The sequence below is a fragment of the Zalophus californianus genome, chromosome 3 (genome assembly GCF_009762305.2).
Source record: "Zalophus californianus isolate mZalCal1 chromosome 3, mZalCal1.pri.v2, whole genome shotgun sequence".
NCBI lineage: Eukaryota > Metazoa > Chordata > Mammalia > Carnivora > Otariidae > Zalophus > Zalophus californianus.
This window is the reverse complement of record NC_045597.1, coordinates 151,805,836-151,819,088: the sequence shown is the minus strand read 5'-3', so window position 1 is coordinate 151,819,088 and position 13,253 is coordinate 151,805,836. Positions and strand designations below refer to the sequence as shown.

The window sequence follows — 13,253 nt, the reverse complement described above, 5'->3', positions numbered from 1 at the left end:
TTCAGGGAGAGGTCAGTGGTATCTGGGGGTTAGAGGGAGGATGACATGGTATGGGGACTGTGACATGAAAGGATGCCATGGGGTGGAGCCAGTGTGACATTAGGGCAAGAGTCAATGTGACATGGGTGAAGGCTCAGTTTGTTAGGTGAGGTGTGTAGCTCACAGAGGAGGGAGTTTATTTTGAACTTGAGGGCTAGTAAATGTCACACAGAGAGGTGAAGATCAGCCACACTAAGTGAAGACAGGTGAGTAAATGTAAGGGAACCAGCAACTGAAGTATTACTGGAGACAGTGGAATAAGGCAGACACAACTGGCCAGTTGAGATTTATCTTTGCTAATAAAGTTCTTGGCTTACAGGACATCCATCTGTGGTCAGGCATTTCACCTTAGAAAAATTTCCCAGACAACAATGGGAGGGCAGACACTCTAGAGAAATAAGGTCTGGCTGTCCTTCCCTTTGATGCCATCCTCCCTTGGTTTATATCCCCACCCCACCTTGATATTTCTGCCTTTGCAAAGCTTCTAGGAGATCAGGCTTGTTGGTAGTTCACTCCCTTCCCAGGTCTTCTTACTGCAAGAGGGCATGGAGATCACAGACATGAAACACCTCTTTCTAGTCTTCAGCATTCTGACAGTGACTGGTAAGTGCAGGTTCCTATTTTGGCTTAAAACTTTGAAAAGGTCATATTGGAAGAAAGTGTAGGAAATGGGTCTAGATAAGATGGGTGGAGAGTACATTAGTTAGAAAGGTAAGAATTTGGGATACTGGTGATTGGAAGTTTCCTAGCCCACTCAAAGATATGTAGAGCCCACTGATTTTCCTCTGGCTTCATGGGTGCAAGAGAAGATTCAGACTGAGATAATAAGACTTGGCACAATGGATGGTGGGTGTTGGCAAAAGAATGTGATTTTGCTATATAGCTAGGAAGGAAGCTTAAGGAAAAGAAAAATCAAGCTGAAGGAAGGAGAAGAGGAGTAAAAAGAAGGAGGATACAAATACAGAGGGAAGTCTAAGGGGAAAGTAACAGAAGGACCCTGAAATGGTTCAGTAACTCCTCAAATGTCAATAACACATTGACCATTTCAAAGCATTTCTGTATAAAGTGTTTCAGACTTCGATCTTCTGGAATATCTGCCTGTCTCTAAAATTCCGTCTTCCTTTCCCCTATCTGACAGTAGTAACAACAATAACTGTAAAACCAACACCGATACAAGTAAAATTAGCCCAGCAGTTCAATCAGATGGACATCAAAACTGTACCAACCTTTTTGGTTTTCCTGAACTCAGAATATAAGTCTTGTTTGGGGACCCTGATCCACAAACAGTGGGTTCTCACTGCAGCCCACTGCTTCTTGCCGTGAGTAATGGGGGTCCTAGAGGGAGAGGTAAGGGGGTACTGAGGCTCGGCCCTGAAGAAACTTGCCCAGGAGCTCTCAAGCCCGAGAAGTGAGTGATTGGAAGGAGGCAGGAAATAGATCTAGGTGGTTATGAGCTAGATTTCTGGGTGGGATGATGTAGACAGAGGGAACTGGGGAAGCTGAGGACTAAGGGATGAATCAATAGGGAAGAAAAGCCTATATACAATGTGGTACAGACCAAAGAATTATAGAAGTGCAGTAGAAATTGCTCATTTGCCAGACAAGGAAATGGAGGTCTTGGCAAGTTATGGAAGGAATTCATACAAAGTCACAAAGCAAGTTGGGGGAGAAAGGATACAAGGTGAACAATAGAATAATATCTAATCCTTCATGGCCTGTTCCAGATTTCTTGAGATAAACATTGCTGCTTCAAAAGAGAGTTTCCAAAACAAGATTGGAAACTTAAGACCCATGCTTACTGTCCAACACCCAGATTTTACCCGGGATTCTGCTGAGCATGACCTCATGCTTATCAAGCTGAATCATCCCCAAAAGCTCAACGATCAGGTGAAGCTGGTGGTTCTGCCCAATACCACAGATGACAGAAGAGGGGAAAAGTGCACAGTCTCTGGCTGGGGCTGGGAATGGAAGAATTCCAGTGAGTGGCCCTCAAGACAGACCCTTAGTGCTCCTTAAGTATCCACTCAAAGAGGATTATCATATAATTTTTATTATAGGTCATGAGAATTGGAAGAAACCTGAGAACTTATAATATCTTAACCTCTAGTTTTATTTATTTGGAAATTGAGGCCCAAGCTGGTAACATGACTGTTTATGGCTGGAGGTCTCTGGAGTCCAGTGTTCTTGACTCATTCATCCCCCAGGTGAGGGCGAAAAAGTGTCTGGGTGAGGAAGGGCTTGGCAAGTAATCCCACTGGTGATGCTAAGTGTGACTTATTCGTTAGAAACTTAGAGACAAACATTCACACAAAAAAAGCATGCACACACAAGCCCAAGGTATGCAGTTTGCAACACTGGGACCAGACCATGGTTTTCTCATTTCATTATGTTTCTTCTTCTCTGGTTCCTTTTCATTTTGGCTTTTTCTTTCATTGAATGATGGAGGGGTTAATAACAGAAAAGAGGGAGTGAAGGGGAGAAGAAAGGGAGATGAACATGTTAAGGATCAAAGAGAAACAAAGCCTTTTCTCTCTTTCTCCCTTTGTGTGTGTGTGTGTGTGCGTGTGTGTGCACACGCTCGTGTTCATAGACACAGAGCCTGATATCCAGCTAAACCAGACTGTCTTTTGGTTCTCTAATGATGACTGCCAAGAGACTCCAGTAGGACAAATTCCTGTTAAAATCACAGAGAACATGTTCTGTGCAGGATCATCTCTGGAGAACACACACACATGTAAGGTAACTCTTTTCCCTCTGCCCCATTTGAGTTTGGTCTAGGACACTGTTTTGGGGTCCACATATCTCCCTCAACCAATCTAATTTCCTGTCTCTACATTCAAGAAGAGATAAAGGTAAATGGGATCCAGGAAAGAATGTGTCTTTTCAATAATGAATGAACTTAGATGCCAGGGCAGAAACATCTCAGAGTGTTCTTATTTCTTCATGGCTAACTCTGATGTGGCCTAGAATGAGTGCTGGGATGGGCCCAAGATATCCACCAGACATTTCTCCCAGTCCTTATCACCTAAGTCTTTCTATTCTGGACCCCTCAGATAGTGACTTGACTCTAGGTACTAGGTCATCTTTGTTTTGGCTATCCTGCCTGACCCATCTGTCCTTTTCCTAACAGGAATTACCTGCTGCCCCAATCCTGTGCCAGAATCAGCTCCACGGGATCCTATCTTGGTCAGCAGGATGTATTCTGAGAGGGGATATTGGCTACTACACCAGGGTTTCCCACTATACAGACTGGATCTGCAAAGTCATCCACAATAACTGAGCTCTCTCTAGTCCCTCTCCCAGGGCCTCAGAACTGGGTCTACCATCTTAACCCTTCCTTTCCCTCGAGCCTCAGAACAAGATGGGAATAGCGTCTTTGGCTATCAGAAATTTTCTGTTCCTTCTGGTCTCTTGACTTCCCTTCTCCTTTCTCAGTCCTAGCCTGAATGATCATCAGAGGATTTGAGCTTGTTAGCATTCTCCTAAATAAGCTAACTTCTCACCACTCCCTTCCTCTCCTCCAACTTCCTACCCACCTGCCATGGTTACATCAGACTTTTATGGAACAGTTCTCCTCCAACCTCTACCCTCCAGAGGACATATGGGCCTCAGGAATGTGATGGTGAGACTGTGGCATCTCTAGGGTCTGACAGGCCTCTGAGTCAGGCCTGTGCCCTCTCACTCCGTCATATCTAATAAGACTCAGTAAATGCTGCAGTGTTATTAGGCTGCTGGCAAATAATTCTTAGAGATAGAGGCTAGAGTTTTATGATAACAAGAACTATAAGGGTTTCAAAAATGGTTAGGAGATGAAGCAGAAGTGGGTGCAGAGAGGAGTTAAATGGGTCAGACCACCAACGGGAGGAGGGATGATCTCCTGATCATCTGTGCTAAGCACAGAAAAAAATCTAAGATAGGTGACTGGAAAGAGAATGGTAGAAGGATAATAGGGAAATGTTGAAACCTAGGTGAGTATAATTGTGTTTGTGTGTGTCTGTGAGTGTGCATATGCATGTGTGTGTATAGACTGGTGGAGATGTGTGCAAAGAATGATCTCACTGAACCAACCAAAGTCTATCCTACACCAATTGCCAATTCAGCTGATTTTCTCCAAATCCTGAATTCACCTGCTCTTATCCTACCTTTCTCAATTATTAAATTAAAAAAAACTAAAATAGGTCCTATTTTTATTATAATATTTTATTTTGAAATTGGTTAAGACAAGAAATTGTAAAAAAATATTACAGAAAGTTTCTGTGTACCCAGTCTTGCCCCATTGATAATATTTCCTATAACCATAGTAAAATGTTAAAACCAGGAAATTCACAGTGGTACAATGCTGTTCATTCAGGTACAGATTTTATTTGGATTTCACCAGTCTTTCTTTATATACACTCTTTTTAAGGGTAAAATTTGAAATCTTATCGCATATATGGATTCCTATGACCATCACCACAAGCAGAATCCAAAACTGTTCTATCACCATATGATCTGAAAGAAACTTCTTCATGCTATACTTTAATAATCACACCTTTTCCTGGCCCTAACCCTTGAAACCATTGATCTATTCTCCACCACTACAATTTTGTCACTTCAGGAATGTTCTGTAGTATGCAATCTACATAAATCCACTACTCTTTTTTTCATTCATGATGTTCCAAGAGTCCTTTCATTGTCATTTCCTTTCTATCTGAATAGCTTTTTTAGTCATTCTTTTAGAGCAGGTCTGCTGGTGACAAATCCTCTTAATGTTTCTTCACCTTATTTCTTGAAGGATATATTTTTTTAAGATTTTATTTATTTATTTATTTATTTATTTATTTATTTATTTGACAGAGAGAGAGAGAGCCCAAGCAGGGGGAGTGGAGAGGGAGAAGCAGGCTCCCCGCTGAGCAGGGAGCCCGATATGGGACTCGATGCCAGGACCCTGGGATCATGACCTGAGCTGAAGGCAGACGCTTAGCCATCTGAGCCACCCAGGCGCCCTTGAAGGATATTTTTTGCTGGATAAAGAATACTGGGCGGCGCCTAGGTGGCTCAGTCCATTAAGCATCTTCTTTCTAGGCCTGTGTTGGGCTCCCTGCTCAGCAGGGAGTCTGCTTCTCCCTTTTCCCCCTCCTTCTGCTTGTGCTCACACTCTATCATAAATAAATAAAATCTTTAAAAAAAAAGAATTCTGGGTTGACAGTGATTTTCTTTCAGGACTTGGAAAATGTTTGCCTCTTTCTTCTGTCCTTCAAGTTTCTGAGGAGAAATCTGTTATCATTTGACTCATTGTTCCCCAATCGGTAATGCATCGTTTCTCTCTGGCTCTGGCAGCTTTCGAAAGTTTTTCTTCATCTGCCTTCATCTTCCCTTTACAGAGATTTAATTGTGACATGTCTGGGTGTGAATTTTTTAAAAAGTTTATTCTGTTTGGGGGTACATCCAGTTTCTTGAATCTGTAGGTTTATGTCTCTCACCAAATTTGAGAAGTTTGAGCCATTACTTCTTCAAGTATTTTTCAGCTTAGTGTTCTTTTTCTTCTGAAACTTTGATAACATGAATGTTAAATCTTCTGTTATTATCCCACAGGTCCCAGGGGATCCATTCATTTTTTTTTTAATCCCTTTTTCATCTGTTGTTCATATTGATAATTTCTAGTGCTCTACCTTCAAGTTCACTGACTCTTCTGGCCTGCCAATTTTGCTATTGAATTCATTATTTTAATTGTTATTATTTTCTATATTTATGATGCTTTCACATCTTGGGAGCCTTGCTGGCTACGGAAAAAGTGCCCCTCCCAGAGCTAACTAATTCCTGGAGGTAGTAAATGACTCTGTCTACCACATGCTTTTTATATGCAGACCTACCAATCCAGAGCTCTATCCCAACCACCTCCTTTATCCAACTTTCACACACCAAGCCAATATTTCCCCTGCTCTAAATCACATGGGGCCAGATATTGAACAACTAGAGATCACCACCATAGCTAAGAGCCTGCTGAAATTACTCAAACTATTCAATCCTAAACTTGTTCAAACTTGACTACTCTGCCTCACCTGTTCCTTCTATTGGTTTCCAAATAAAGGCTTGTGCCTGTGCTTTCCTCTCACTCCTCCTGCCTCCTGACTGACTCTAGTACTTCTTCTACTTCTACTTCTACTTCTACTAGAAGTACTTCTAGTACTTCTTAAACTCTTCTTTCAATGGCACTGACCTGTCAGTGTTATCATTTAGTCACTTTTAGACATTAAATCCTAGGTTCAATTAAAACACCCATCTAATGAATTTTTTAGTTCAGTTATATTTTTAAATTCTAAAATTTCCATTTGGTTTATCTTTATATCATCTATAAAATTTGCTAAGATTTTCTGTTTCTTCTTCATTTGACTCTAGTATTTGCAATTGCTTATTAGAATGTTTTTATAATAGCTGCTTTAAAATCCTCATCTGATAATTCCAACATCTTCGTCATCTAGATGTTGACATCTGTTGATTATATTTTCTTACTGGAGTTGAAATTTGCCTAATATGGTGAGCAGTTTTGTACTATATCCTGGACAGTTGGATATCCATAAGAGTCTGATTCCTATTTAGATATCCTAACTGAGGGGAGCCTGAGTGGTTCAGGCAGTTAGGTGTCTAACTCTTGATTTCAGCTCAGGTTGCGATCTCAGGGTTGTGGGATCAAGCCCCATGTTGGCCTCTGCACTGGGCATGGAACTCACTTGGGATTCTCTCTCTCCCTCACCCTCTTGCCCTTCCCCCACCCCCATTCACTGTTTCTCTCCTCTAAAAAAAAAAAAGATATCCTAATTGAGCATGTACTTAACCAATTTATGTTCTGAATGTATGGCCTAGCCCACTTTTGTGGGCTATGATTCAAATGTCAATTTGGTTTATAAAGCCTCTAGAGTGTTATTCTGTAGGGAGTTGTGGTGACAGAACAATCACACACAAACACACACACACACACACACACACACACACACACACACACACAAATTGTCTACATCCTAATCCTTAGAACCTATGAATATGTTACCTTACATGGTAAAAGAGACTTTGCAAATGTGATTAAGTTAAGGATCTTTTTTTTTAATTGATTCTTTTATTTTAAGATTTTATTTATTTTTGACTGAGAGAGGGAGTGTACAAGCAGGGGAAGAAGCAGGCAGAGGGAGAGGGAGAAGCAGGTTCCCCACCAAGCAGGGGGCCCAATGCGGGGCTCGATCCCAGGACCCTGGGAGCTGAAGGCAGATGCCCAACCGTCTGAGCCACCCAGGCGCCCCGAAGATCTTGATATGGGAAGATTAGCCTGGATTTCAAGGTGGGCCCAATGTAATCACAAGTGTCTTCAAAAAAAGAAGGCAAAAGGATCAAAAAAAGAGGGGAGATGTAATCACAGAAGTAGAGGTTGGAGTGATGTGCTTTAAAGATAGAGGCAGGGGCCATGAGCCAAGGCACACAGGCAGCCTCTAAAAGCTGGAAAGGCAAGGAAATTGATTCTCCCCAAAGCCTCCAGAAAGGCTTCCAGAAAGAAGGCAGTTCTATGGACACCTTGATTTTAGCCCAGTAAGACTCACTTTGACTTTCTGATCTCTAGAACTGTAAGGTAATAAATTTGTGTTGTTTTAAGCCACTAATTTTTGGCAATTTTTTATAAAAGCAATAGGAAACTAATACATGGTAGAAGTTAATTAGAGTTCTGCCAACCAGCCCCACTCCTGGAGCACCATAGGGATGAGGGAGTACATGGCTTTTTCATAGGTTTTATCTCAAGATCAAGGAAATTGCCAATAACTTATTGGTTTAAAACAACAAAAATGTATTATCTCATGGTTTCCTTAGTTAAGAATTCCATAGCTCAATGTCTCATAAGGCTAAAATCAAGATGTGGTCCAGCCACATCCCCACCTGGAGGTTCAACTAGGGAAAGATCCACTTCCACCTCTTTCACATTGCTGGCAAAATTCATTTCCTTTCAGTTGTTAAGGCTAAGATCTCCGAGTCTTGCTACCTGTCAGCAGGGGACCACATTCAGCCCCTAGAGTCATTCTCAGATCTTTCCCATGTGGACTCCTCCATCTTAGCAACAGAAAACCACCCTCATGTCAAATGCTTCTCATGTTGTGAATTTCTCTGACTTCCCCTTCTACTACCAGGCAAAGAAAACTCTTAACTTTTAAAGGGCTCATGTGATTAGGCCTGGACCACCTGGATAATCTCCTTATCTTAATGTCCACCATGCCATATAACATAGCCTAACCACAGAGGTCATGTCCATCAAATTCACAGTTCCAGGTCAGGACATCTACTCAATAGCAGGAAACTTGGGGGTACATCTTAGAATTCTGCCTACCACATATAGTTAAGAAGTTTCTGTTCTATTGGGCTTCTCCTTTCCCAGTCCTTTGGCTAGAGAGATAAGATTTTCTTATTTTTGTTGTCATTGCTGTTTTTGTTTGTTTTTCTGTTGTTGTTGTTTGCTTTTTTGTCTCTGCCCACTGTTGTTTTGATGTTACAAATATTTTTAGCATACAGACCTGGATATATTGAGAGCAAGAAAAGAGCCCAGGAAACTCACTACCAGGCCATTCCTCAAGTCTCAAGATGTCTAGCTAATTCACTTTTTTTCCACTTTTCTGATCTTCTGGTAAATGACTTATATATTCCATTCAGGATTTTTTGGTATTGTTATTGTTATTAGCAGGAGGTATAAAATGAGATGCACCTACTCCATCTTGTCTAGAACAAAACTTTAGTTACATGGAACATTAAAAAAGATGAAAGGCAATGCAGTTAAGAGGAAAGACCACTTAACTGTAAGAAGGGATACCCGGGTTCTGGTCTAGCCTCTATTATTGACTAGGCAATGATTTTCATGTTGTGTGTGCATGAGCCCTAGAAGGATGTAAGAAATGAGTATTAAAACTTCTATTTGCAATTAGTTTAGCTCATCCTTTAAAAATTTCTTTTTGGGGGGTCCCTGGGTGGCTCAGTCGGTTAAGTGTCTGACTCTTGGTTTTGGCTCTGGTTGTGATCTCAGGGTCATGAGATTGAGCCCCATGTCAGGCTCCATGTTCAGTGCAGAGTCTGCTTGAGATTCTTTCCCTTTCCCTTTGCCCCTCCCCCTGCTCAAGTGCTCTCTCTCTCTCTCTCTCCCTCTGTCTAAAATATATACATACATACATAAAATCTTTTAAAATTTTTTCTTTTTTGGTGTATGTTTTATAATGTGTACAACATGTCAGTTCATACACATATATTAGTACATAGATATATAAATAAATACACATATGTTGGTGATACATGCTCAAAAATGTTTTATAGGATTGGTAACAACACCAGATATCTAAAATTAGACTGCCCCAGATTTTCTGGGACATCTAATTGCCTAAATACATCATATTTGATTTAGGGCAGCTCTCTTCAACATGGAACAGACTGTAATTAAGATTCTTTTATATATCTTTAGTTGAAAATATAATTCTTAGCTCAAATAATTCTTCCTACATTCCTTCGAACTTTCACATGAAGAAATGATCAAATGAGGGTGAATCATTCTTAGAAAAGTAACCCTTTAACAATAAATAAATTCTAAGTTTATACTTCCAACCTAATAAACTTAGGTGAGCTGAGTTAAAAGAAATAAGTGCTTTCTAGAATTCATTTAAGATTATACTTTGTTGAGGCACCTGCGGGGCTCAGTCGGTTGTATCTGCCTTCAGCTCAGGTCATGATCCCAGGGTCCTGGGATCAAGCCCCACATTGGGCTCCTTGCTCAGCAGGGAGCCTGCTTCTCCTTCTCCCCCCAACCCCGCTCATGCTCTCTGTTCTTCTCTCTGTCTCTCTCTCTCTCTCAAATAAATAAATAAAAGATTATACTTAGTCAATTTGCTAAGCATAAAATTCCATTAGTTTAACTTCCATCTTTAGCCTTAACACAGAGAGGCACATTTACATCTGACACTCTGAAACTATGACCCACAGTTCTTTCCAAGTAGCATTTCCTTTGTTTTTTCATTGCCAGTGACATTGTGAGAAAACTGGTACCCACTGCTCCAGTGTCTCTGACATTCACGTGGCTGTATGTGACAGAGACCACACATTGATCTCCTATCCCCTCATCTTTTTTCATAATGGATACCCCATGGCTGACTTACGACTGCCTTGCTAGAAGCTATCTTCCTCAACATTCTTTGTAGCTCATTGTAGCCACATGACTAATGTCTGAGAGGATGTGAGTAGAAGAGATGTGCACAATATTTGTATCACATTCTTAAAAGTAAGCTATTTGCCCATTATATCTTCTTCCCACTTCCCATGGGCTGGACCACAGTTGTGATGATGGTCAGCAAGCTTCAACCTTGCCCACAAAGAAAACAAGGGAAAGGTGAAATAAGACAGAAGAAGGCTGCATGATCTATGGGAACAGAGTTGCCTTCCTACCAAAAACTGTGCAAAAGCTCCAGACTGCTCTATGAGAGAGAAATAAACATCTATCTTGTTTGATCCATTATATAGCATGGTCTCCATTACAGCAGCCTATCCTATAATCTAACTAATACACCTATTTAGTTTTTCAGCACATGTTAAGTTTTTACTATACTAAGGTACTGTCTTAGGTTCTGGAGATTTAAAAAAATGAGTCGGGCATACTTCCTATTTTGAAAACCTCCAAACCTAAAAAAGGAAAATTTGAGTCAAAGGAAAATGGGAAGACAAATGACCTTTATTAACCATCTATGTTTTCACATGCATTGGTTTATTAATCCTCACCAAAAAAATGAGTTGTAAATGGTATAATTGTCATTGTACAGCCATGGAAACTGATGATCCAGTGGCACACCTGCCTTATAAATAGTGGATTCACTATACATTTTTATCACCACCCTTGATGTAGGACTATTTTTAAATTGGTACTAACAGAGCCAGCAAAACTATATCTCCATGGCCACAATTGAGATTCCTCATAAAATAGGCATTTGTGACTTGTATTCCAGATTCCCACCCATTCCATCTTCCAGCAACAGCTCCCAATTTTTATATTAAGTTTTATTCTTTCCTCACTCTCCCTCTCTTCAGTCCACATGCTTGAGCAAGGCTATGCCTCTGTCCTTAGAGGTGAAACATACTCCTTAGGCTTAAGTTAGTCAGTGCATCATGTTCCCTTAGCCACAGTGATTGGTTCAGGGATGAGAACGAGACTCAAATTAGTACCTTTGAGTTCTTGGGAAAGCGAACTTGCTCTTGTTTTTTCATCTTGAACCTAAGAGGATAGAAGGACTGGAGCACTACCGTGTGAAACCTGATACTAAAGCCATGCAGAAAGCAGAATGAATGGATTGTTTTGCTTGAATCCAGCTATACTTGAAGCCTTGGGACCTACACTTGGGCTTTCTAGTTAGACAAGACAATAAATTTCCTTTTAGGCCAGATGGGGTCAGTTTTCCTGCCACTAGTAACCAAAAGAATCCCACTCATTCTTTAGAGTCTTAGCCTGTGCTGAAGGTGAGCTACATCCACTCATTAATAGAGAAAGTATTCATCTTTCTATCCTGGTGTTCATAATTTTATTGCTTGATAGAACCTCCAAGATTCTTGATAAACAAAAATTTATCATGTAAAATACAAATGCTTTGTCAGTAACAGTCAATGGATACCACTTTCAGAGAGATTTATAACATCTATTTTACTAATTTTGGATTTGCCATGGTTTTTGGCTTGTGTATTTGTGGCATTGATGGTTTACCATATTCATACGCTTTAAAAATCTAATATTTGATCTAATTATATCTTCCTAAATCTAAATATAGTATACAATTCAGAAAAAGTTCAGACTGTAGGGAAAACCAGTAGGGAGTTAAATTTAGAGTTTTCCTGCACCATCAGGACCTCTTCTTCATAAAGCTATTATCATTAAAGGCAAGAGAAGTAGCTGACTTTCTTAACACAGAGATACAGATGAAGAAAGTCAGACAAAACGAGAGAAAGATAAATATCTCCCAGATGAAAGAACAGAACCAAACCACTGCAAGAGACCAAGGCAAAATGGATATAAGTAACATGCCTGATAGAGAATTTAAAGTAATGGTCATAAAGGCACTGGGCTTGACAAAAGAGTGGAAGACATCAGTGAAACCCTTAACACAGAGATAAAAAAGAACCAATAAGAGATTAAGAACACAATAAATGAAATTTAAAATACATTTGATGTAATAAATAGCAGGCTAGATGAAACAGAAGAATGAATTAATAACCTGGAAGACAATAATGGAAAGTAATCAAGTTGAACAAATGAGAGGAAAGGAAATTATGCAAATTGAGAATAGTCTTAGGGAACTCAGTGACTCTATCAAGCATAATAACATTCACATTATAGGGATCTCAGAAGAAGAGAGAGAAAAGGGAACAGAAAATTTGTTTGAAGAAGTAATAGCTGAAAACTTCCCTAATTTGGAGAAGGAAACAGATATCCAGATCCAGGAGGCACAGAGATGCCCCCAAAAACAACCCAAGGAGGTCCACACCAAGACACATAGTAATCAAAATGGCAAAAAAGTAGTGATAAAAAAAATTTGTAAGAAGCAAGAGAAGAGACAGTTACATACAAGGGAAATCCATAAGGCTATCAGTAGACTTTTCAGCAGAAACTTTGCAGGCCAGAAGTGAGTGGCATGATATATTCAAAGTGCTGAAATCTGCAGCCAAGAATACTCTATCTAGCAAGGCTATCATTCAGAATAGAGGGAGAGATGAGTTTCTCAAACAAACAAAAAAACTAAATGATTTCATTACCACTAAACTAGCCCTACAAGAAATATTAAAGGGGACACTTTGAGAGGAAAGGAAAGACCATAAGTGAAAGTATGAAAAGAAAAAACACACAAAAGCAGTAAAAATCAGTATCTCTTAAAAATCAGTCAAGGGATTCACAAAATAAAAGGATGTAAAATGTGACACCATATACCTAAAACATGGTAGATAGAGGAGTAAAGAATGGATTTAAATTTAAGCTTCCATCAACTTAATATAGACTGCTATATGCAGAAGATGTTATATACAAACCTACTGGTAGCCACAAATTAAAAACCAGTCATAGATATGCAAAAAATAAAGAGAAAGGAATCCAAGTTTATCACTACAAAAAGCCAACTAAGTGTGAAAGAAGAGAGAAAGAGAAGAAAAGAGAAGGACTATAAAACAGCCACAAAATGAGTAACAAAATG

General features: G+C 39.9%; 1 protein-coding gene and 1 long non-coding RNA gene across 5 annotated transcripts in view; both read left to right on the top strand.

Annotated features, from left to right (window-relative positions):
* The window catches only part of LOC113919581, a 202,221-nt gene that overhangs the window by 130,616 nt on the left and 58,352 nt on the right, over nt 1-13,253 (top strand). The gene's annotated exons all lie outside the window — the stretch shown is intronic.
* LOC113919579 (serine protease 58-like) lies at nt 57-3,424 on the top strand. 4 transcript variants are annotated; one of them, XM_027588944.1, is made up of 6 exons: nt 57-245; nt 564-642; nt 1,178-1,358; nt 1,764-2,017; nt 2,630-2,778; nt 3,170-3,424. In XM_027588944.1, exons 2-6 carry the CDS (start codon nt 585-587, stop codon nt 3,317-3,319), a joined length of 792 nt encoding a protein of 263 aa, XP_027444745.1. In that variant the 5' UTR covers nt 57-245; nt 564-584; the 3' UTR covers nt 3,320-3,424. The 4 variants fall into 4 exon arrangements, with proteins under 4 accessions (XP_027444745.1, XP_027444744.1, XP_027444746.1 ...); XM_027588943.1 differs by having other exon boundaries at nt 528-642; XM_027588945.1 differs by having other exon boundaries at nt 521-642; nt 1,181-1,358.

Coding starts and splice junctions, on each gene's coding strand:
- LOC113919579 (XM_027588944.1), top strand. CDS start 585: ATGGAGATCACAGACATGAAACACCTCTTTCTAGTCTTCAGCATTCTG. Junction 1,359..1,763: donor GCAGCCCACTGCTTCTTGCC/GTGAGTAATGGG, acceptor GGCCTGTTCCAG/ATTTCTTGAGATAAACATTG. Junction 2,779..3,169: donor AGAACACACACACATGTAAG/GTAACTCTTTTC, acceptor TTTTCCTAACAG/GAATTACCTGCTGCCCCAAT.